This window comes from Barbus barbus, assembly GCF_936440315.1.
Source record: "Barbus barbus genome assembly, chromosome: 26".
Classification (NCBI taxonomy): domain Eukaryota; kingdom Metazoa; phylum Chordata; class Actinopteri; order Cypriniformes; family Cyprinidae; genus Barbus; species Barbus barbus.
In genome coordinates, this window is record NC_136754.1 from 23,322,357 (window position 1) to 23,348,430 (window position 26,074).

Genomic DNA, 26,074 nt, shown 5'->3' on the forward strand with positions numbered 1-26,074 from the left:
CAAAACAATGTACTATTCTTTAATTGCTGATGGAACAACACAGCCAAGCTAGATGTTTTTGAGGTACAGTACAGTACAAACTGATGACTGATGTCCTACTCTGTGTTTTTTGTTTAGAGACACCCTTAACATTGGTGATAGGTGGTATATTGGATAGCTGCTTGTCACTTTCATTCATTCATTTTCCTAAAAAAAAAAATAATAAATCAAAACAACATCCTTTTAATCTCCAATAGCAGTGAAAGTGTTAGGGCTACAAGTCAAGCACCCCACACCCCTTTAAACGATTCTGCATTCTTATAACAACAGTTTTGTCAATACAAGAACCTCTCATTTGAACTGGACAATTTTTTAATTGGACTTAAGGGAATATGATTTCAATCCCTTATATATAGAAAAGGTTTGGCTTTCTCTGACAATCTTCTGTTGTTTTCTTTTCATTTTACATTATTGACACTATTTTCCTTTTTTGATATTGTGCAGTTGCTTTGACACAATTTACATTGTTAAAAGCGCTATATAAATAAAGGTGACTTGACTTGACGTTTCCTCTAAATAAATAGAAAGGCAAGTTAACTGCACAGGTTTAAAAACAGCATTATATAACACAAAAAGGTGACGGATGTGTGTACTTAGCACAGGTGCAAAACAAAAAAACTATGTCTGATCATTCATCATTACATCAGATTTTTGTTCAAAATAACATAACACAGGAGGACATACATTATATTTTCTTCTACTATGTAAATCATTGCCCACCTTCCCTGACCTTTATTCTCAGAGTCACCGTGAAACCCACTATGCTTTCACCCTTTGCAGGTGCAAGTGGTTTGGATTTGCCTCTCAGTAAGGTGAGCCCTATAGAGCTGTTGCAGAACATTTCCCCCAGAAAATCCTCTGCAGTCTGATGTAAACAGGCATAGGGACAGCTCCAGTTTCTGGACAGTGTCATGCATCAAATTCCCATCAGGTTCAACCATTATAGCAGAGGAGAAGTGAAAATAGACCATAGTTTTCAAAAGAACTTGTCATCAATACGGAAGTGAGGTCGTGTGACGTCATCAGGGTTGATGAACACAGAGATAGACTTCCCTGGATTCTCGGTCACTAACTGCTGTAGCTTCTTTGCCAGCCGGTCATCTGATTGCTGGTGATCAGCCGAGGAGGGCTCCACAAGCGGAGCGAGCAGTCCTGAGGAACTCCCACGACGCTGCATCTCCTGCGTCAGTCTGTTGGCTGCCTTGGCCTGCTCAATAATGGAGCGCAGGTGCTCGGCTGGAGCCGAGCGTACTAGCGCTAGCTTACGAGCATGAAACATAGCAGTCTCATAACACAAGTGCTCCAACATATTACACTGTGGGATGAAATAGTTAGGGCAGGTCTTGTTGACAAGGCAGTGCTGCAGGTCATCTATGAGACCTAGCAGGAAATGCGCAACATAGTCTTCCTGTAACAAATAGCTTGCAGGTAGTCGGTCACAGGCCCACAACATAATGCTACGTATGTAATAGGGACTGACAGATGTAGGTTGGGCTAGTAGCTTAAGAACTATTGCCTTACAAGCCTGGTAAGCTTGCATGAGGCCTGGTGAGATACACTTTTTCAACTGAACCTCGCTGCGGGCAAAAGAGAGACGCCACTCGTTCTTTCTGCAACCTGAGGCTGAGCAGGCAGGCAGCAGATAGAAACCGCTGATAACCTCCTCCTCTGTGATTTTGCCATCCCAGAAGTGGTTCTCCATCAACCAGCTCTGAGCAACTGCAGGCCAGCCTTTAAAAGACACCACAGGAACAATGTCATAAAGTATGCGGCTGCTGCCCACACCTAAAACTATAGTGAGCAGCGTGTTGTGATGCTCAACTCGCTCCACCCTCGGGGTGCCCCTTTGTGGCTTGCGCTGTAACTCTGCCAGTACTAGTCCAACAGCTTCTTGGAACCAGTCGGCTACCAGTGAAGGTGAGAAGAAGTAGTTGGTGGTGCCATTCAGATGATCAGTAAGCGTGCAGCAGTCCCGCCAACGGTTAATGGTACCCTCGTCAAAAAGTCGCAAGCTGAGCCAAGAGTGACCAAGTGCTGACTGGCGCATGTCCAGCGTGACAGGCTGGTTGCGGTCGTGCAATTTAAGTGCAGGAACCAACAGGGTGAAGGCCATGTCATAGTTGGAGCCACGGTTGTAGATGCCAAGCTCATTGAGGTCCATGTCCACCACACCTTCTCGCACACCACCAGACAACAACAGGTACTCATTTGCGACAGGCAGTTTTTGGTCCAGCTTTTGCACCATGCCTGAAACAGAGACAAAACAGAGTCCAGTTACATAACCTTTATTTATATAGCATTTTATACAATACAGATTATGACAAAGCAGCTTAAAGGGGTCATATGATGCTTTTTTAACGATCATTATTTTGTGTATTTGGTGTATCAGAATATGTTGACATCCTTTAATGTTCAAAAAACACATTATTTTTTTAAATACTCTACATTATTTTAGGTCCTCTATGCCCCGCCTCTCTCAAACGCTTTTCTACAAAGCCCCTCCTTCAGACAAACACTGCTCCGATTGGCCAGCTAGCACAGTGCATTGTGATTGGCCAACACCACAAGCACTCGTTGGAAATGTAACACCCCTTTCCATAATCGCGAGCGTCAGCTTTCAAAATAAACTTAAAGACAGTAAATAATGTCCTTAGTTTATCAGTTCAAGCCCGAAAGGGGAACAGAGTCGCGTGACAGACACAGTGATGAAGTTATGTGTTTGCACACATGCCGCTATTAAGAATGCTGACACTCTCTCTCTCTCTCTCTCTCTCTCACACACACACACACGCGCACACACCCACACCCACACGACGCGCAAAAGTCCGCATTTGAACAGTGCCAGATTGTCATAGAAAAGTCAGAATTACCTCCTCTCCTAGGTTCATGAAACGGTCGTCCATAAAATGCTTTGCTGTTCTGGTTGTAAGTAGGGATGCACCGATACCAGTATCGGGTATCGGGCGATACTTTGTTAAAATACTCGTACTCGTATTCGTACATAAATTGCTGATACCACGCACCGATACCACTCAACAGTATTTCACTACGCGGATGTGATTTGCTATCCTACCTGACTTCAATGTCTAGAGGGAGACAACGAGCCGGAAACTTGGCTTTGGAGATTCTGGCCAGAAGCTTGTGTGTGAAAGCATCAAGACCAGACCGGTATATTTTCACCGAGAACGGTAAACAATGTCAGCAATTTGGGAATATTTTAAGATAAAAGACGACGATAGGAGTAAGGCAGCTTGTAAGATCTGTACCGCTAGTGTCAAGGGGTGGAAAGGAAAGAACATCATTTAACACAAGCAGTTTGATTAAACATCTGAAGACGCACCATAGTGCTAAGTACACAGAGTTCACTAATGCTAGTGCAAGACCGCGGCAGCAACAAAGCTTACCTAATGTCTTGCAAAAGCGAGCACAACTGTCCAAAGACAGCCAACGGGCCATAAAAAAAACAGAGGCACTTACTCACTTTATAGCGCTCGATGACCAGCCACTTTCGGTTGTCGATAATGTCGGATTTCGCCATCTCCTTGGCGTGCTAGAGCCAAGGTATGACATTCCCAGTCGCCCCTACGTCACAGATGTAATGTTGCCAAAGGTGTACGATGGAGTGAAAAATCACGTTATGTCCCTGGTGCATGATGCTACGGCAATAAGCTTCACAACTGATATATGGACTAGTAGTGTCTGCCCAATGTCTCTCCTCAGTTTAACAGCCCAGTGGATAGACAAGGCGTTTACGGCTCACCACATCATGTTACAAGCGAAACCATTTCGGGGCTCTCACACCAGCCAAGCTATAGCTAATATATTCGAAGACATGCTACAGATTTGGGGCATCCCAAAAAGTGCTGTCCATGTTGTGCTCCGAGATAACGCGAAAAATATGATTAAGGCCATGGCTGATGCTGGACTCCCTAGCCTGTCTTGTGCTGCTCACACTCTCCAGCTAGTGGTTCACGAGGGGCTCCTCTCTCAGAGAAGTGTTGCTGATGCTGTGGCTGTCGGTCGCAGAATAGTTGGGCATTTTAAACATTCTGCTTTAGCCTACTCCCGCCTCGAAGACATCCAGTTACAGATAAATCAGCCCACAAAACGACTCCAACAAGATGTCCAAACACGCTGGAACAGTACCTTTTACATGATCCAGTCCCTGGTCGAACAGAAACGGGCGCTAGGTATATACTGTATGCGTCTGAATACGAGCTCCCTGACAATCTCATGGCTAACCAGTGGACACTGCTGGAGAAGACGGCAACTATTCTGGGTCCATTTGAGGAGTTGACGCGAAGAGTAAGCTCTTTGGATGCCATGGCAGCAGACCTGATTCCTGCGATCACTGTGTTGCTAAGATTTCTATCTAGAAAGACAGAGGATGACCACGGCATCAAAACTATGAAGGGAACGTTAGCTGCAGCCGTCAAGAAGAGATTTGGCGATATTGAAGGAAACCCCCTCTACAGCCTTGCAACTTTACTCGATCCGAGGTAGGCCTCCTATGTATCTGTGTGTGTCTGCGCAGGTGTGTGTGCGTGCACGTGTGTGTGTGTGTGTGTGTGTGTGTGTGCGTGTGTGTGTGTGTGCGCGTGTACTCAGAGGTGAACGCTGAATAGGATTCCATGCAAGTTACTTGGCTGGCATGTCTTTGTGGAATTCCCAAATGACCAAACAATGATCCTACATGTTTTGTATGTTTTAGGTATAAAGGTGTTTTTTTCTCAAACACCGACACTGCTGCAAATCCCAAGGGGATGGTAATGATTGAGCTGCAGAGGCTGACTGCAGAAGAGGATAAGCAGCAGGAAGATCACAACCAGCATGAACCACCTAACAGAAAACCACGCAGGGACCAGGCCAGCAGCAGTTTAGACAATATATTTGATGAAATTGCAAATGAGCAAGCATCAGCAGCACTGACCCCATCTGCTGTAGGTTTTACTGCACAATTAGACATACCTTGGGGAGGCCCCAATGGCCCGTGAGGACAAACCACTGCAATACTGGGAGGTTAACAAAGTGAGGTTCCCTTCTCTGACCAAAATGGCAAACAGATACCTCTCAGCACCGTGCAGTAGTGTTTACAGTGAACGACTGTTTAGCTCAGTGTCACACATTGTGAATGACAGCAGAAACAGATTAACACCTGACCACGCAGAGATGATTCTGTTCATCAAAAAAAATCTCCCTCTCACTTTCCCCAAAAATACATAGCGCTAGTTCAGAGGCTGCAACATTGTTTGTTAATAGTCAACAACATAGTGTGTTGGTTTGTTTAATAATAGAATAGTGCCACATAGTTTAAGTGAAAGTTTGTGTACTTAAAAGCAGGAGGCTGTTTTGAGACTTTGTGTAACTGAATGCTGATAAGTAATAGTTCTGCTCACTTTTTGTTAAATTGGGTGTTGTTAACTATGCAGCACTTTTCATTTACTTTATCTGGTTATGTTTATCTGCCATTTTGAGAGGATTGCACTGCCGTTCCACTATTGAGTTCAGGGCAGTATTTTGATTTTCTGTCGTGATTGTTGAAAATGTCACCACTGTTTGTCATTCATTTTGCATCGAGAATTGCAAAAATAACTCTGATCATCGTTCTGACAGAATACTGGACAATGCAGTGTTTTTTCTTCTTTTCTCAGTGTAAAAACACCAAGGGAAGACACCTGATAGTAAATCTATTAATAATGTTACCTATTAAACCCACTGCCTGTCACTCAATAAAAGAATCAATAAAAGATTGTAGCTCCGCTTTTTTATTGAATCTTTACCTTACTTTCACTCTCTGTTGTTTAAAGTGATAATATATAACTTAATTCCCACCATATTTCTGATATTATCTATCAAACTAATTTAACTAATTTGATAGTTCACTTTTAAAACCACTCATTCACATTTCTATTATTCGCTCCTACCACTCATTCGCGCCTATTATTGTTTTCTTTTTTCTCGCTCCGTTTTCATTTCTCTCTCGCTCCATTTTTCACGAGTTCATCAAACAACAGTGGTAAGTGGTAAGTTAAGTTGGTATCATTCATCAATCAAGGTGAGTAATGGCTTCTCCTGCTATTGTTGTTTGCACTGCTTGCCACATGTACAGTTTATCTATCTCTGTCGGCGATGAGAGATTCACATGTAATAAATGCAGGGAAATAGGCTGACAGAGATTTTAGAACTAGAGACACGCATCCAAACTTTAGTTGAGGATAGTAAGAATGTGAGGGCTGTAGATACGGCCTTGGATGCGACTAGCTCAGGGAGTCTTGTACATTGTTCGGTTCCGGCATTAGAGCCCATGCAGCAGGGCAACTGGTTGACTGTAAGGCGGCCTAGTCGCGGGTCAAAACACCGATCTTCCGTTCCGATCAGAACATCAAACAGGTTCTCCCCACTCATTGATGTACCCACTGAGAAACCTGATGTAAGTGCTCTAGTTATTGGCGATTCTATTGTACCGAATGTGAAAATAGAAACACCAGCCACCATAGTCTAATGTTTACCGGGAGCCAGAGCGCCTGACATCTTGGGAAATTTAAAAGTGCTGGCTAATGCTAAACGTAAATTCAGTAAGATTGTTATCCACGTCGGCACTAATGATCGACTTCGCCAGTCGGAGATCACTAAAAATAATGTTAAAGAGGTGTGTGAACTTGCAAGTATGATGTCAGACACTGTAATATGCTCTGGCCAGCTCCCTGCTTACCGGGGTGATGAGATACATAGCAGACTGTCGTCACTCAATGGCTGGATGTCTAAGTGGTGCCCACAGAATAGCATAGACTTTATAGACTATTGGACGAGTTTTTGGGGCAGACCTGACCTGTTGAAAAGAGATGGTCTTCATCCCTCCTGGGGTGGTGCCGCTCTTCTCTCTAGAAATATGGCACATAGTCTTAGAGTTCGTACCTGACTGGGGCCCAGGTCAGGAAGCAGACAGACTGGCTAAACCGACCGTCTGCTAGCCGCCTCACGACACAGAAGTCTGTTAATTCTCAGCACATAGAGACTCCTTCACCTAGATATCACACTATAGAGACTGTGTCTGTTCCCCGAACTAGAAAATACAGAAAACGTCCAAACCAAATTAGGAGTAACAATTTAATTGATGTTCAACAAATAAAAAATGTTTACAATACAGAGAAACATTTGATAAAACTTGGCTTACTGAATATCAGGTCCCTTTTTGTAAATTATTTGATCAATGATCATAACCTAGATTTGCTCTGTTTGACAGAAACATGGCTAAAACCAGATGAATACATTACTTTATATGAGTCTACCCCACAAGATTACTGCTATAAAAATGAGCCACGTCCAAAAGGTAAAGGGGGAGGTATTGCTACAATTTATAGCAATAGTCTCAGTATTTGTCAGAGGGCAGGCTTTAAGTATAACTTATTTGAAGTTATGGTGCTGCGTATAACATTATCTAGAGAAACACGTGTTAGTGATAAATCCCCAGCGATGTTTGTACTGGCTACTGTATACAGGCCACCAGGGCACCATACAGACTTTATTAAAGAGTTTGCTGATTTTCTATCTGAGTTAGTACTGGCTGCAGATAAAGTCTTAATTGTTGGTGATTTTAATATCCATGTCGATAATGAAAAAGATGCATTAAGATCAGCATTCATAGACATTCTGAACTCTATTGGGGTTAGACAACACGTTTAGATACAGTTGCTCCTTTACGCTTAAGGAAGATCAAAGAAAACAGTCTGACTCCGTGGTATAATGAGCACACACGCACCCTAAAGAGAGCAGCCCGGAAAATGGAGAGCAGCTAGAGGAAAACAAAACTAGAGGTATTTCGTATAGCTTGGCGGGAAAGTACCCTATCCTACAGAAAAGGATTAAAACTGCTAGATGTGATTACTTCTCGTCTCTTCTAGAAGAAAACAAACATAACCCCCGGTATTTATTCAATACAGTCACTAAATTAACGAAAAATAAAGCATCAGCAGGTGTTGGCATTTCCCAAGAGCACAGCAGTAATGACTTTATGAACTACTTTACTTCCAAGATCGATACTATCAGAGATGAAATTGTAACCATTCAGCCGTCAGCTACAGTATCGCATCAGATATATATATCGCACTATAGATCCCCTGAGGAACAATTCCACTCATTCTCTACTATAGGAGAGGAAAATTTTTATAAACTTGTTACATCATCTAAACCAACAACATGTATGTTAGACCCTATTGTAGCATTTTGACCAATCAGACAAATAATTTTGCATTTGATTTAACAAATCAATTAGTTATTAGATTAACAAATGGTCACAGACCCCCCCCCCCCCCCCCCCCACCACCTAATACACATACTGGTGCTGGTGTGTCTGTCAACGACTCCAGGTCTCTGGTTCCATGGCAACCCATCTGATAACACTGGTTTTATTGCTCAAAGGAATGCGGGTAGAGCAACACTTCCTCTTAGGAAAGACACATTACACCATAAAAATGGACTCTTCTCTACTTAATTCATAGAAAACCCTTCTTTGAATGAACACACATATTTTTAGGTCATTGTGTATATTATTACTGTTCTTGTATATTTTTGTGTATTGTGCACTGTTTTCTGCATGCTTATGATAGATCACTAGTTAATATCACTTTAGCTGCATCTTGTTTAGTCTCTATCAATTTGTCTTCGGATGATCTAATTGAGAGTGAATATTACATGTCGATACCTATGCAACATATTAGTGTCCTAAGAATTTTTAGAAGTTTGTGCATTAACCCAGGCGAATTACCTATGCAAATTACCATGTTCAGAGACAAAGGGTCGTAAAAGTTTCCCTCCAAAAATCCAGGACTCCATTGGGTATTTGACACCCCAGAGGTGTGACCTCTACAGCAGATAAGCGCTCACTTCAGAGATGCCCAAGCAGTCTGCGGTTTTGTTAGATCCTAAGAGGATGTGAGCTAGAACTTGTTCACAAGTTTTTGTGCCAGGCCTTTGCGGCCTTGTCTTTCCATTCAACCAAGCTCCTTGGACCTCAGCAGATCTCTTTCTTCGCTCTTTTCCACTTTCTACCTGGAAAGAACATTTCTACTTCAGAACATCTTTGGAATTCATCACTCTTCAACCCGGAAGAACGTGATCGGGAGTCCAAAACTTTGAAACCATTGAGACTTTCATCTGAGACTGCATTCCGGACACCCGACCAAAGGCAGTGCAAGTATAACATTTAACTAAACGAAACAGAGGTTTAGTATAAGTTATAGACCCCATTATAAATGGTGCTGATGGTTTTACTCAGGTAGTTAAATGACTTTCTCCATAACTGCATTCTCTGGTTTTCCTGATGGTTTCATCCATCAACGCTCATTAGCCTTTCCCATGTATGAGTGATTGTATGTTTGTTTGTTTGTTAGACTAGTCTACGTTAGTGTTTCGTTAATAAAAGTTGTGTGCACAAATTACATGAGTTTCTGATTCTGCCTTGCATATTAAATGTCCCTTTACGATTTTGACCCTTGCTACAATGCTCTAATGCATTAATAGGAAAGTATTTTCTGTGGCCAAGGAAATACCGTTTCTTAGAGTTGATACAAACTTACACTGAATGTTCACTGGACAGACAAATCAGCTGATGGCAATTTAATTCTGCGACAGTTATTACTGGCAGCCGATATAAATAACTGTCATTAATCATAATTAATCGTAATTATTTAAATACAATTCCCTTTTGAGCTTATACATTGTTAGACTATTCCATCTAAACTACTAAAAGAGCTGCTTCCAGAAGTCATAGATCCTCTTTTGGCTATTATTAATTCATCATTGTCATTAGGATATGTCCTCAAAACCTTCAAATTGGCTGTTATTAAGCATCTCATTAAAAAACCACAACTTGACCCCAAAGATCTAGTTAATTGCAGACCGATCTCAAATCTCCCTTTTCTGTCAAAGATACTAGAAAATGTAGTATCCTCACAATTATATTCCTTCTTAAAGAAAAATGGTATCTGTGAGGAATTCCAGTCAGGATTTAGACCGTATCATAGTACTGAGACTGCTCTCATTAGAGTTATAAATGACCTGCTTCTATCATCTGATCATGGTTGTATCTCTTTATTAGTTCTACTGGATCTTAGCGCTGCGTTCGACACTATCGACCACAACATTCTTTTGAATAGACTAGAACACTTTGTTGGTATTAGTGGAAGTGCCTTAGCATGGTTCAAATCGTACTTATCTGACCGCCATCAGTTCGTAGCAGTGAATGAAGAGGTATCATATCGATCACAAGTGCAGTATGGAGTACATCAAGGCTCAGTACTAGGGCCGTTACTTTTCACGCTTTACATGTTACCCTTGGGAGATATTATCAGGAGACATGGTGTTAGCTTTCACTGTTATGCTGATGAGACTCAGCTCTGTATTTCTTCACAGTTCCGGTTGATCTAATTAATGCAGCCTACGATCGTCGGCGGAGGCCGGACACCTGGATGAGCCCCGGGGACATATCCCCAGTGAAGACCTTGACTAAAAATACAATACAACTAAAAATAAAAGAAAATAACTAAAAATATAATAAAATACCTAACAACATAATACTATTATTGTTAGAAATTGCAACAATATAAAAATAGAAATATAATACATTTAAAATTTTAATTAAAACAATAAGTAAACAATAAATAAACAATAATATCCTGGCCAGAGGAGAACTGGCCCCCCGACTGAGACTGGTTTCTCCCAAGGTTCTTTTTTTCTCCATTCTGTCACAGAGGGAGTTTTGGTTCCTTGCCACTGTCACCTCTTGCTTGCTCAGTTGGGGACACTTAATTTCTAGTGATTATTATCAATTTGATTTCAAAGATACTATTTAAACTAAACTGAGTTAGTCAATGACATCTCTGAATTCAATAATGAAATGCCTTTAACTGAAAATTGAGTGTTTAATCTTATTATTATACATTACTGACACTCTATCCTCCAATTTGATACTGTTAAGTGCTTTGACAATCTGTATTGTTAAAAGCGCTGTATAAATAAAGGTGACTTGACTTGACTTGAAAAACTCAAAATATGAACTTTAAATACTGTCTTTAGCATTTTCTTTATTACGATTTCTAAAGGGACGAAAGCGCTTAACGTTCAAGTAAACATGTGCATTAATATTCTGGCCTCATCTGCATGTCTTTTTAGCATCACTGTCTTACTACATTAAGCCAGCATTTTAAAATGCCACAAAACTGTTCACAAACTAGATTTAATTCTAGTTGTCATTTGTTGAAATAAATATTAGTGTGCTTGTGTCTGTCTGCTGAATGTGACCAAATCTGAATGAATCTGATTCTCCTCCGTGGCCATGGAAAAATTAAGATTTACAATGACAACAATTATACTTCATTAACCTTTCCAACAAAGAAATGGATCGACTTCTGTCAGAGCTTGCCCCAGCTTGCAACGCGGCATGACGTACCTTCACATTCTCTTTAGAAACACCCAGCATCATGGCTGCATCAACACTACTGTGGTTAAACCACGCCTTACGCAAATATTTCCACATCGTGACGTAGACACGTAGACATGTGGGGGCGTGTTTGAATGAGCCGTTTTAGGGGCGCGTGGCAGAGTCTTAACTTTGATAAAGAATATCTCTTTGGTTTTGAGACTTTAGTCTTTACAATTCAGGGATCTTATCTATGCACAATCAGCTTGTAACACTCCAAAGAGAAAGCAAAACTTGAAATCGTATCATATGACCCCTTTAACAGTGTTAAACAGGAAAATAGTGTCAATAGTGGAAACAAAATTCTGCTGTAGAGCAGCTCAAAAAAGAGGACAATAGTAAACAGGAAATGTTTCAGTTAAAGTCAATTTATCATTGATTCAGTGACATCATAGTCCAGCTCAGTTTAGTTCTCTTCAAATAGTGTATGTGGAATAAAGTTGACAATATTGCCAAAAATGAAGTGCCTCCAACTAAGCAAATCAAAGGTGACAGTGGCAAAGAACCCTAAGTCCATCAGTGACAGAATGGAGAAAAACCAGGTCCAGTTGGGGGGGCCAGATGAACCAACATGATGTGAAGTGAAGTGACATTCAAAAAAGTATGGTGACCCATACTCGGAATTCGTGCTCTGCATTTAACCCATCCAACGTGCACACACACAGCAGTGAACACACACACACCGTGAATACACACCCGGAGCAGTGGGCAGCCATTTATGCTGCGGCGCCCGGGGAGCAGTTGGGGGTTCGGTGCCATGCTCAAGGGCACCTCAGTCGTGGTATTGAGGGTGGAGAGAGAGCGCTGGAAATTCACTCTCCCCACCTACAATTCCTGCCGGCCGGGGACTCGAACCCGCAACCTTTGGATTACAAGGCCGACTCTCTAACCATTAGGCCACGACTTCCACCGTGGTTTAATTCCAAGCTTCAACAAAAGTCAGACTGTGCAAAGCACTTGTCTGGTGCACTGAGACAAAGATTCTTACAGCTGATAATTGTATAAAAATTAAAATATTTATTTTCAATTAATTTTAACTTTGAACAATAATAATAATAATATGAATAAATATTCATATTATATAATATATATAAAATATTCAATAAATAAACACACATATGAAATGCATTAATGTTTTCTCTACTGTAAATTATCAGTTTGCTGGTTGTGTGCATATATTGCACATTGTTTGTTGTTTACACATTTTTAAAACTGAATAAAATTGCATTACGATTCTAACTGAATCATTCTAAATTTGCTAAAAGTCTAACCAAACATTATAAAATAATGCTGCCCCACCAAGTTTTCGAACCACTGTGCTACTGCACACTTCCTGTCACGTGACCAAAGGTCTTCCACTTAACTGCAGACAGCAGAGCACTCTCCTTTGGCATCTATTTTCAGTTGGTCGATAAGAGGACCTGAAAGTCAGCACCAGCACTTGAAAAAAAGAGGCAGATCAATAACAGAGGAATGTGATGTTCTTTAGAGTTGTTTACATTCTATCGTGTGTCTACTGGCTTTTAGAGCATAGAGGGAGACATACAATCAGTTACTGAGTATAGATGCAGCCGGCAGTTTAATGTTCTCATGCATGTGTAATTGTTCTTCAGCATCCAGGCCCACTATAAGCTGAGATTTATCTGTCCCCTTTGAGGAATGGGATGCACTCTAATATAGCTCTTCCCTATGGAAGCAGATTGGTCTCAATAATAATTCACGCAAAAGACACGATGCACACATACGTAACTAAATTCACATGAATTTATGTGCACCAAATAAATATATACTCTCCAAAACCAATTCACGTGCGCAAAATAAGAATATTCATAAAATACGTTTCACAAATGCAAAACACAATTCACAGATGTACAATTGTGTACAAAACTTTTGAATGTTTAAAATTTACAAGTGTATCATGGACTGTCAATGTGTGAATCACCTTGGATTTGTGTGTGTATTTTTGAGACTTTCCTGGCAGCGAACTCCTCCCACACGGGACACTCGTACTCTTTAGCCAATCAAATTTGAGTCTGCCAGTCAACCAAACATAACCCGCTGTGGGCGTGCCCACCTGGATGTTATGTCATCATCGCGAGACCACAGTTTGAGTTACTATTCAGCAGCAGTATATTCCCTGGAAGAAAGTTTGGTCATTACCTCACAAATATTTAATTACTAACAAAATGAGAGGAATTGCATTTAAGTTGATTCATAGAGTTTACCCGGATAAGTGCTCTCTTAAAAGACTTAAAAATTATATTAATACCAACTGTTCTTTCTGTTTAGAAAACAATGAAACATCTTTACATTTATTCTGGAATTGCTCTTACACAACATCATTTTGGTGTGACATTCTTGACTTTATCAAATGTTATGTGAATCCTAATTTTGATTTTACTTATAGCAATGTCATTTTTGGCTTTCATGAATGTGAAAAAAAAAAGTGATGCTTATTTTATAAACCTTATTTTCCTGTTAGCTAAATATCATATTCATAAATGTAAATTTTCTAAATGCAAACCTCTTTTTTTAAGATTCAAACTTGAAATGAAAATGTATTTTGATTCTATTGAGTTCTCTATGAACATAAAAGCAATAAGAACAATGACTTTGTTGAAGGTCTTGGCACTTCCTTTGGACCGAAAGACTGAATGTGCCTGAACGGTTGTTGTATTGTTCTGTTCTGTCGATGACGGTTGTTACTGTTTTTTTTTTTTTTTTTTGTCTTTTTTCAAGCATTCAATAATAAAACAAACAAACAAAAACTATTCAGCAGAGGTATGTGCAGCTGATTGTTTAATTTCAGTTAACTAGCCAAGTAAAGGTGTATTGTTTTATTTTTGCATGTTTACCGAAGTTTAAGAAGTTAAAGCCGCTGTTTAGACACACTCGTTAATGTGACCAATGTAAGCCAGCAGCTGCTATGAATACAGATAGTGTTGCCAAAAATGCAGCTGCCTTGTGTTAGCTACAATGTCTTTTATACTGGCCAAAATGAAAAAGGAATTATGCTCATTGACCTATTTTTGTTCAGCAACGCTGGGTGGCCGATGTCCAGCCGAGATCCCACTTAGCGCTGACCCTCCCCTCATCATCATATATATTATTTTGAATTCTTTATATAATGATGAATAGACCTTACAAAAACAGTGTCTGAATAACGGTATGTTTGTACGTACCATTTGTGCAACAGGATGCATTGTTTAATTAATACACACTAATTGTTTTCCTTGCATTTTTCAGGATTTAAACACTTTGGCACAACATCTGGATGAGTTACAATCCTCTTCCTTCACAATAATCTTTGTCTTTTATGTACTTTACCTTTATGTATTCATCTCTTAATGTAATCAATATTCATTTACTTATTTTTTATATTTTATTACTGTGATTAACTATTGTTAATGTTTAATCTTATGTTGAGTTGTGATGTACAAATCTTTGAGATTACAATACACAAGATGATGTTGGGAAGCAGCAATTGTATTTTCTTGGTAACAGTTGTGGAATTTATGCTGGTCAGACAAAGACAGAATGATCATAAAAAGGAATGTAACAAAGATTGTTCAGTAAATTTGATCACTTTATCTCATGCTTCCTGCTCTTTCTGTATCTGCATCTCTTAAAAAAGTATAAGCCAAAAGTATTAACAAGCCAAGGTGTTAACTGCTTTGAATATCAGACTAAAATCTGGCACACCCTGACTTCTGACAGAGAGAGATAGTGTTGACTGGATCTAACACATTTGATTCATTAAATTTTGACAATGTATTACACCGATACATGTATTTATCATTCGGCCATGAAATTTACTTTAAAAGAATGCTACAGACTCTAAATGGGACACTATACCAGCCATTGAGTGTAATTGAGGTTTGAATACCCTTTGACTGAAGAACTTCTAGCACATTGTCAAACTGGTATCGAGCCAATCTCAGCTGTAGTTGTGCTACGCTTGTACTCCCTCAAAACTGTCAATTCATATTTCATGTTACAAGCACATTACAGTTAATCATGGTCAGGTCATTTCATGGATATTTTAAAGTATTCAGAAAAACTTAACAAAATTTTAACTTTAATAAATTAATAAATATTATACATCAACTGTAACAACTGACTTGTTTTGAATGTTTTAATTCTGACATAAAACCAGAACAATAACAAGAACATTTTACAATGCAAAACAAAGCTTTATGCCTTAACGTAGGGTACTGTTCTAAAATAAATGTAGTAATAATGCATGACTTGGAAAAAATCTGTTGAAATTGTCAAAATGGATAGGTTGCAATATGACTGTTTTGGAAGAGTTATAGTTCCAAATGAAACTTCAAGATTCACATCACCTTACAACTTGTGGTAGGGATAGTGAAGTTGGAATAGCAGGGTCATGGTTGTCTCAGCAGCTACTTGTACATCATCAGCCTCACAATTCTGAAATAAATAGTATCTGCAGCACAAACAAACTTAAATGAAAAGTACATGGTTTCCAATGTGTGCATGTTATTACATATATCATCATCAGCTGAATGCATGCCATCGCAGAACTTGAGACGCAAGGCAAGCTCTGTTGTGACAGCTCTCTCGTATCTTCAATAAACAAAAACACAGAGATGCTTGAAAAATATCCAAAAACTGTATTTTCATAATCTTCTATTTAAGACATATCCCATCAGTCAAAATCTTATTTTATGCTTTGCATTGAGTCTATGAATCAAATAACTTAATGTGGTATATGGTATCCACATGAATAATGATTATTTATTAAATAAACATAAGAATCGATCAATATTAAATCAAACCACACTCTGGACTAATCAAGATTGATCACGTTATACATTGGTCACGTTAACGAGTGTGTCTAAAAAACGGCTTTAACTTCTTAAACTTTGGTAAACATGCAAAAATAAAACAATACACCTTTACTTGGCTAGCTAACTGAAATGAAACGATCAACTGCACATACCTCTGCTGAGGCGGCCATTGTAAGTCTGCAAGACCAAAAGTGCACATGAAGGCCATTCCTCAAATGGAAGGCTGCATACTCCAGAGGTTGCATTTGCAGGCTGCATACGTCATCAAGCCTGGTTTATTTCAGTTAACTGAGCATTATATTCGCGGGTCATAAGCATATTACAACAATTTACACTTAACCAAAGACTATAGAATACCCAAGATGTCACTCGTATAGCTTTGAATGGGGAAAAATGCAACGCTTAATATGGCCACTCAAACGCAGGAAGCCCCGCCTTCTGAATGAAAGAGCCAATCGCTAATCGGGAAAGTCAGCACGTCACTGCAGATGCCGTTAGAAGTCCTGGTTGCTACAGAAACAGTCAGTGCTCTGAGACACGCGCTCAGGACTGCGCATGTGCTCTGGCTGATCCAGCCTGAAAAATAAGCTTCTTATAACGCTATTTGAGCAAAACAAACAACATTTATGACACAGTTGTTGTCCAATTTCATTGGTGATTTCAAATATGAATTTTAATCATAAGCTTAGTGAACAGTTTTGGAGAATTTGATGTTTCCCCATACAAAGTGATAGGAGCTGCACTTGGATGCCCGAGAGGCGTTTCAAAGATGGCCGCAGAGTGACATTACTTGTCTTAAAGTGACTTTGGCTTAACTAAGAATAATGGTAAAATTTATAACTGTTACTATTCTAAAATGAGATCATCTTTATGACGTATGCAGCCTACAAATGCAACCTCCGAAGAATGCAGCATTCCATTTGAGAAAACAGCCGAAGTGTTCCATTTGGAACAGGGCCTGAATCGTAACTCGAACTATGGTCTCGCGCTGATGACGTAACATCCAGGTCGGCACGCCCACAGCGGGTTATGATTGGTCAACTGACAGGCTCAAAACTGATTGGCTAAAGAGTACGAGAGTTCCAAGTGGGAGGAGTTTGCTGCCAGGAAAATCTCAAAAATACACACACAAATCCAAGGTGATTCACACATTCACAGTCTATGATACACTGGTGAATTTTAAACATTAAAACATTTTGTACACAATTGAACATCTGTGATGCATTTGTGAAATGTATTTTATAAATATATATTCTTATTTTGTGCACGTGAATTGGTTTTGTGAGTATTTTTTTTTCGTGCACGTAAATTGGGTTTCATGGATGTGAATTTGGTTACGTATGTGTGCATCGTGTCTTCTGCGTGAATTATTATTGAGACCAATCCACTTCCATATTTCCCTGAATGAGACAGCATGACTCAGTGCCCTTGGAATCACTTACTATGGTCAAGTTCTTTGCTTTCTTTTGCCACTTAATGTATATTTTTAATCTGTCTTCAACACTTCTTATGCCAGCTTCCCCGAAAAAAAAGTAGGACTGCACTTTTTTCAAAAAAACATGTTCACATAGGCTACTGATTAGGGATGTGCAGGTCTAGTCGACTAAACAGTACAGCTCCTACTAGTCGACACTGAAAACAATAGTTGATTACACGTGAGAGAGAAAAAAAATATAATTCAAATTACCATAATTTTTACGTTACATTTGACATTTTAAATAAGTTAAAATAAAATGTTTAAAAAATAATACTTAAAAAAAAAAAATATTAAAGTGTATCGGGCGGAAACTACATTTTTACCTCAGACCTAGCATATGCAATTTCTTTGTGTCAGTTATTGCGGCGAGCTCAAAAATGACCATGCGAAAGACGAGCAAGGTGTGGGATTATTTTGAATTAGAAGGAAACTGAAAAGTTGTGTGTAAATTGTGTAATGGCAAATTGGCATACAATAACTCTACTGGAGCGATGCGTAATCATATTCAGTACAGGCACGTAGGAGTTAACTTAGAGGCTAGCCAAAGCCAGCAAATGCCAATAACGTCATTCACTACAACCTGCCGCCGCTGTGATGTCGTCCGCACTGAAAAAATAACCGAGCTGATCTCTGAGATGATATCAAGAGACCTGTTGCCACTCAGTTTTGTCGAAGGAGAAGGCTTCCGCAAACTCATGGACTTTGTTGAGCCTGAATACAGAGTACCAGGGAGGAAAATGATCACGTCACGTTTGGAGCTGGCGCATCAGAACATACTTGTGAATATGAAGAAGACAGATTATGTAGCAATAACTACAGATTGCTGGACATCATTAAAAACAGAGGCTTACATGACCATAACTTGCCACTTTATCATCGAAGGCGAATTCAAAAGTAGCATACTACAGACTCGCGCACTCGATGAACGCCACACCGCGGAAAATTTAGCAGAGCACCTCTGAACAGCAATTACAAATTGGGATCTGAATGGCAAGGTCACTGCCTGTATCCACGACAATGCAAGCAACATCGTGCTGGCCAACCAACACCTCGAGTGGGAGTCAGTTGCATGCTTTGCCCACACGCTCCAGTTAGCGGTAACGGATGGATTTAAAGCTAACGCCATGACACGGTTAATTGGTGCATGCACAAGACTAGTGAGCCATTTTCACCATAGCACTGTTGCAACCGTTGCACTCAAGAAAAAGCAGGAACAGCAAGCTTTGCCCCAACACACACTAATACAGTCCTGCAAAACTCGCTGGAATTCAGTCAGCGATATGTTTGCACGCCTAAACGAACAGAGATGGGCCATTTCTGCTGTATTATCTGACAGATCCGTCACCAAACTTTCAGACGCCAGGACTTTGGAGTTGTCTGATGAGAACTGGATGACCATCGAAACCATGCTACCCGTACTGGAGTCTCTCAAAAGTGCTTTATGCAGCGAGACATATGTGTTGGTTTCCATTGTGTTTCCCGTGACAATAAGCTTACTGAACAGGTAAATAAATATAGCCAAATATAGACTACATTATATTTAATATAGTGTTTGTATTATTATTAATAATAATATGATCTTTAATCTTTATCTGCAAATTAAATTGTTTTATCAATAAATCCTCCTAGGCATCTCTGCCCAGCAGCAGGTGATTCAAACAAAGTTGCCGAGTTCAAAGGGACGGTTGCAGCATCATTGGAGAGAAGGATAGGTACCGTGGATACAGAAAAGGCCGGAAGTGCAGCACTGCTTGCCTCTGCACTTGACCCGCGACACAAGCATCTTAGCTTTCTACAAGTGGGCATGCAACAGGCTGTGAGAGACAATATCGCATCACTGTACCAAAGCCTCCCATCAAATGATGATGAAAACAGCGTTACTGTTGATGAAGACTGCACCAGCACTCCAAAACAGAAGAAAATGTGTCTGAGTGCTTTCTTTAGGGATGACTACAGAGAGTCCATGAATGAAGACGAGCTGGAGCTCTACTGGAAGGAGCCGTCAATTCCTCTAAACGAAGACCCACTTCGGTGGTGGTGCATGATGTACAGACGCTTTCCGAAACTCTATCGGCTTGCCTGCCGTTATCACTGCGTGTCTGAGACTTCAGTTCCGGCCGAGCATGTTTTTTCGAGTGCATGAATAATTGTTAATCGCCTCCGGTTGTCACGAATCCTGGCCATGCTCTTCCGTTAACTCGCCACCAGATGTCACTCACTCACCACATGGACTCGTACAGCACACCGGACTACAGTTCCCACAATACATTGCACTGACGACACGCACAGCTGTTCTCTATCTCGCCCACACCTGATCATCATTTCAATCACCACCACACACCATATAAGCCTGGGACTTGCTCTTGCTCAGGGCCGAGTATTGACCTGCGTATAGTGCTCACCCAGCGCTAGCTGCTTTACCGTGCCATTCCGTGTTTCTGTTTTGTTCCTGTAATTGTTAGCGGTTATCACTCACCAAGCGATAGCAACTTTACAGAGCCATAGTCATTGTCACAGTCTTAGTCTTGCCTTGTGTTCCTGCCGTGTCTGACCCTGCCCTTGTTTACTGGATTTATCCTTTGCCTCTGCCGTTTGGACTCTGTTCGCTCCCCGTTTGGACTATTGCTCCCGTTTCTGGATTATCTCTCTGCCTTGCCCCTTTGGATACTGTTCGCTGATCGTCGACCCTCGCTTGTTCCACGGATTGCTCTGTCTTGCCCTTGCCATACCTGTTTGCCGATGTCTGACCCTGCCTGTTTCTGACCATGTTTTATAATAAAGCCTTGCATATGGATCCGCACGTCTCACGTCTCGTCAGCCCCGTAACAGAATACTCGGCCAAAAGAGGATCCAGCGGCTTTTCTAACAGACATTGGCCAGGTATGGACACTGCACTACTGTTGTTAACCCTCGAGCAGGGTTCGAGACCGCTCGAGGAATACATACAGGAGTACTTAGACCTCGCCTATTTTTCTGATCTGCCGGACTATGCACTAATAGACTTTTTTTGTGAGGGCATTAATCAGCCGCTCAAACGACAGTTAATCCGTGAGGGTCCCCGTGCGTCACTCAGTCAATTCATGGATTATGCCTTGCTGTGTGTGGGCTCTCCGTTCACTGTGGGTGTCGCGGAGGAACCCAACACCGCACTCACTCGCAAAATGGTGGCAACAACAACACCCCTTCACGTCATGCCTGCCAAGCCAGAGTCTGCTCACGTCGTCGCTGTCAAGCCAGAGTCTGCTCACGTCGTCGCTGTCAAGCCAGAGTCTGCTCACGTCGTCGCTGTCAAGCCAGAGTCTGCTCACGTCGTCGCTGTCAAGCCAGAGTCTGCTCACGTCGTCGCTGTCAAGCCAGAGTCACACCACGTCACAGTGCTCCAGCCAGAGTCTGTCACACCCAAGGATTTAAGGTCAGTCCTTCAAGTTCCCTGTCTGATATCCAGTGTGATGGACCCACCACTGATGTCAGTGCGAGTAGCTGGCATTCCCAGGACCTCAACCCTGTCTGTTACAGAGACTGTTCCCCTGACCTCAGTACTTCCCGTTATGGCGGTTGCCATTTTGAGTGTGTGGGCTGCACACTGTGCTCCTGAGGCCTCTCCTGTCCACGAGTCTGCTCCAGTGCCTCCAGAGGTGGCGGCTTCCGCTGCAGAACCTCCCGAAGTGGTGGCACCTACTCCTGAACTCACGGTCTGCCTTGTCATGGCCACGGAGGCCGTTCCTGACCTCATGGTCTGCCCTGTCATGGCCATGGAGGCCGTTCCTGAACTTACGGTCTGCCTTGTCACGGCCACGGAGGCCGTTCCTGACCTCATGGTCTGCCCTGTCATGGCCATGGAGGCCGTTCCTGAACTCACTGTCTGCCCTGTCACGGCCATGGAGACCGTTCCTGAACTCACTGTCTGCCCTGTCACGGCCATGGAGACAGTTTCTGAACTCACTGTCTGCCCTGTCACGGTCATGAAGGCCGCCCCTGAACTCACTGTCTGTCCTGTCACGGCCAAAGAGGCCGTCTGTGAGCTCACGCCCTGTTCTGTCACGGCCAAAGAGGCTGTCTGTGAGCTCATGCCCTGTCCTGTCACGGCTAAAGAGGCCGTCTGTGAGCTCTCGCCCTGTCCTGTCACGGCTAAAGATGCCGTCTGTGAGCTCACGCCTTGTCCTGTCACGGCTATAAACGCAGTCTATGAATCCTCGTCCTGCCCTGCCACGCCCCCTGAGATCATGAATGCTCTCCCTGTATTGTCTGTCTCTGCTCTCCCTGTGTTGTCTGTCTCTGTTTCCCCCAGATCTCAGACTCTGCCATGGTTTCCTGCCCAGTCTGCTTCCTGGCGAGGGTCTTCTGCTCAGGTCTGGTGGTCCTCTGCCCCGCCATGGTGGTCTTCTGCTCGGGTCTGGTGGTCGTCTGCTCCGCCGTGGTGGTCTTCTACTCCGGTCTGGTGGGCTCCTGGTCCGTCTACTCCGCCCTGGTGGGCTCTTGCTCGGGTCTGGTGGTCGTCTGCTCCGCCGTGGTGGTCTTCTACTCCGGTCTGGTGGGCTCCTGGTCCGTCTACTCCGCCCTGGTGGGCTCTTGCTCGGGTCTGGTGGTCGTCTGCCCCGCCATGGTGGTCTTCTGCTCGGGTCTGGTGGTCGTCTGCTCCGCCGTGGGGGTCTTCTGCTCGGGTCTGGTGGTCGTCTGCTCCGCCGTGGTGGTCTTCTACTCCGGTCTGGTGGTCATCTACTCCGCCCTGGTGGGCTCCTGGTCCGTCTGCTCCGCCCTGGTGGGCTCTTGCTCTGTCCTGGTCTCCGGTTCCGCCTGGGTGTCCTGCTCTGCCGGTTCTGCCTCAGTCCCCGGTCTTCCCACTTCCTCACGGACCTGGCCCTCCATCCCTCCCCCTGTTCCGCCTCCGCTCCACCGCCCTCCTGGACTATATAGGAGCGTCTGGAAGCCGCTCCTTGGGGGGGGGGCTATGTCACGAATCCTGGCCATGCTCTTCCGTTAACTCGCCACCAGATGTCACTCACTCACCACATGGACTCGTACAGCACACCGGACTACAGTTCCCACAATACATTGCACTGACGACACGCACAGCTGTTCTCTATCTCGCCCACACCTGATCATCATTTCAATCACCACCACACACCATATAAGCCTGGGACTTGCTCTTGCTCAGGGCCGAGTATTGACCTGCGTATAGTGCTCACCCAGCGCTAGCTGCTTTACCGTGCCATTCCGTGTTTCTGTTTTGTTCCTGTAATTGTTAGCGGTTATCACTCACCAAGCGATAGCAACTTTACAGAGCCATAGTCATTGTCACAGTCTTAGTCTTGCCTTGTGTTCCTGCCGTGTCTGACCCTGCCCTTGTTTACTGGATTTATCCTTTGCCTCTGCCGTTTGGACTCTGTTCGCTCCCCGTTTGGACTATTGCTCCCGTTTCTGGATTATCTCTCTGCCTTGCCCCTTTGGATACTGTTCGCTGATCGTCGACCCTCGCTTGTTCCACGGATTGCTCTGTCTTGCCCTTGCCATACCTGTTTGCCGATGTCTGACCCTGCCTGTTTCTGACCATGTTTTATAATAAAGCCTTGCATATGGATCCGCACGTCTCACGTCTCGTCAGCCTCGTAACACCGGTCCCGTCTTTCACCAGACCACGTTGACATGTTAATTTCACTGAACAAAAACGCATGGTCTGATTAAGTAAAATAGTCATTGTTGCATTGTTTTGTTTTTAGACGATACAACCTACATTAAGTACATTTTTAAAAGCTGTATTATGCTTTTCCTTGATAAACTTTCCTATTGATTTTGACTAGTTTTAATATGTTGGCTAACGTTATATGAAGATGAAGAATTTTTTCATTGTTCGGCATTGCCCCAGCTGATGTTAAGTGTATGCTTTTTTTTTTTTTTTTTTTTTTTTTTATGATGATGATGATAATGTGAGGTAAGGCATAATCGTGACCTGTTTTAGCGGAATTCATTGAGGGATTTAAGTGTGATTCATAGATTAAGTATTTCAAATGCAGGCTATTATACACACACACGCACAGAGGTTTTTTTTCCTACCATCTTTTGGAGGTTTCTTACATTTAGACTAGTCGGATACAAAACTTCTGTTTAAACGACAGTCAAATTAGTCGTAGCGCACATCCCTACTACTGATGAGTGTCAAGATCACTCGATCATACAAGTATAAATTGCTCTTTCAGGCCCGCCAACAACATCTTAAAGGGTTACTCCACCCCAAAATGAAAATTTTGTCATTAATCATTTACCCCCATGTCATTCCAAACCAGTAAAAGCTTTGTTCGTCTTCGGAACACAATTTAAGATATTTTGGATGAAAACCGTGAGGCTCGTGACTGTCCCATTGACTGCCAAGTAAAAAGCACTGTCGAGGCCCAGAAAAATATGAAAGACATCGCCAAAATAGTCCATCTGCCATCAGTGGTTAAATTTTAACTTTATGAAGCAACGAGAATACTTTTTGTACACAAAGAAAATAAAAATAACAACTTTATTCAACAATTTGTCTTATCTGCATCACCGTAGCGCCATTTTGAAGAATATCCGCTGGATGCAAACTGTGTACGCTGTTCTGTCAGCCGCACCGCACAAATATATGTCGTCTACGTTTATTTACCCTTTGATTTGAATGAAAACAGCGTATGCGAACGTATTTTAAATATAGCCTATATATAAAAAGATAAGGATTAGTACTTTTCAAGTTGAATCTTATGCTGTTCCCACACCCCTCCACTCCGTCGTTCTTTAAAGACTAGACTAGGCTACAACTCTCAAAGACATTCAGTGTTACTTTTGTTCCATCTGTCTCATTTGCATACATAGACACTGCAGGCCAGTCAACCTCCTGCTATCTTAACTGAGCCTTTGGTGAATGGCAGTGAATGAAAGTGTGAGAACAGAAAGAAACAGAGAGCTGTACATTACTTCTGCCTCAATGGATATGAGGTTCCCACAACTGCCTGAATGCAGCCTTACACCCACTTCCTCCTAGTTTGGAAATAAAAACCTAGCGCTGGACAGTCCTATTGATTTTCTGCTGAAAACAGTCCCAATACTAAATCTGTCTTAGACAACCCAGTGTCAGAAAAATATTTTTAGGCAATCAGTGAAAAAAAAAAGTAATGTCTAATAACAAATAGGCCTAAACACACATATACTATGAACCAAAATAGGGGTTCGATACTAAGTAAGGAATTAAGATCTAGAAACAAAAGTTATTGATATTACAGCCAGTTGTACTGTAATTTTTTATTTTTTCTAATTATTAGTCATAAATTTTGACCATGTTTAAATACTAACTGATCTCATGTCATTCACTTTTTAATTAATTTATTAATGTATTTATTTATTTAAATTAACCCCAGTATGTCTGCGGGACTAGATAATTAACATTTTTTATGCAACTATGTCTGCTCTGTCCATGGTACTGATGATTTATTTATTTATTTATTTTTTGCTGCCGGTAAGCAATTGTTCTTTACAACCTTCACTTTTTCATTTAGTGGTTTGGGGGTTTCAATGTGGACATAATCATTCTGATCCTCTCAAACAGCAGATCAGTAGCATGCATTCACCCAGCTATGGCAGAATTATTATTCCACAAGAGGTCAAACACAAACCAGCTTAAGAGCAGACCAAACTGGATTCAGTGTTCAGATAATGTAAAATACTGAGATGTTGGCTAAAGCACACAGCAGGGATTGTAACTACTCACATAAGCATGCAAGAATTATTTTATAACCCAGATTAGTACATAAATCTATTTTAAATTCTATATCTAAAACCCCTGATACAGAATTACGGGTAATATATATATATATATATATATATATATAATATTATTATTCTGTAATTCTAAACAGATTCTACCATTTATTTAGGTAATATAATGGATGAATCGTGAAAAATAGGTGAATAGCCTAATGAATATTAATAATGCTTATTTTAAAAATATATTTAAGAGTTTTAAATAGATGTTACCGAGCATGGAGAAGATGAAATCCTTGGCGGTGTGTATTTCCAGTGCCCTCTGGTCATCATACTCTCGTTGGTCTTGTTTACTGAATTCATGGATGAGTCGGTTGAGCTCTTCGATCTTCATTCCGGACCTGAAATCAAGCTCAGGACAGCACCACTGCTTGTGGTTGTTGCTTAAGCCGCCCGGTGTTGCGGTTGGACTGTTTCCCAGACTGGTAACGGATCCGGTCCGGCTGCTTTGAGTTGGGACCGCCATCTTCACACCAGAGGAACCGTCAG

At 41.7% G+C, this 26,074-nt stretch overlaps 1 protein-coding gene across 1 annotated transcript; it reads right to left on the reverse strand.

The window, feature by feature from the left end:
• On the reverse strand, positions 1–26,074 carry mb21d2 (Mab-21 domain containing 2). The gene is made up of 2 exons (XM_079379750.1): positions 25,799–26,074; positions 1–2,286 (listed from the first exon to the last, which is right to left on the reverse strand). The coding sequence occupies exons 1-2, from the start codon at positions 26,049–26,051 to the stop codon at positions 1,016–1,018; spliced, it is 1,524 nt and encodes a 507-aa protein (XP_079235876.1). The 5' UTR covers positions 26,052–26,074; the 3' UTR covers positions 1–1,015.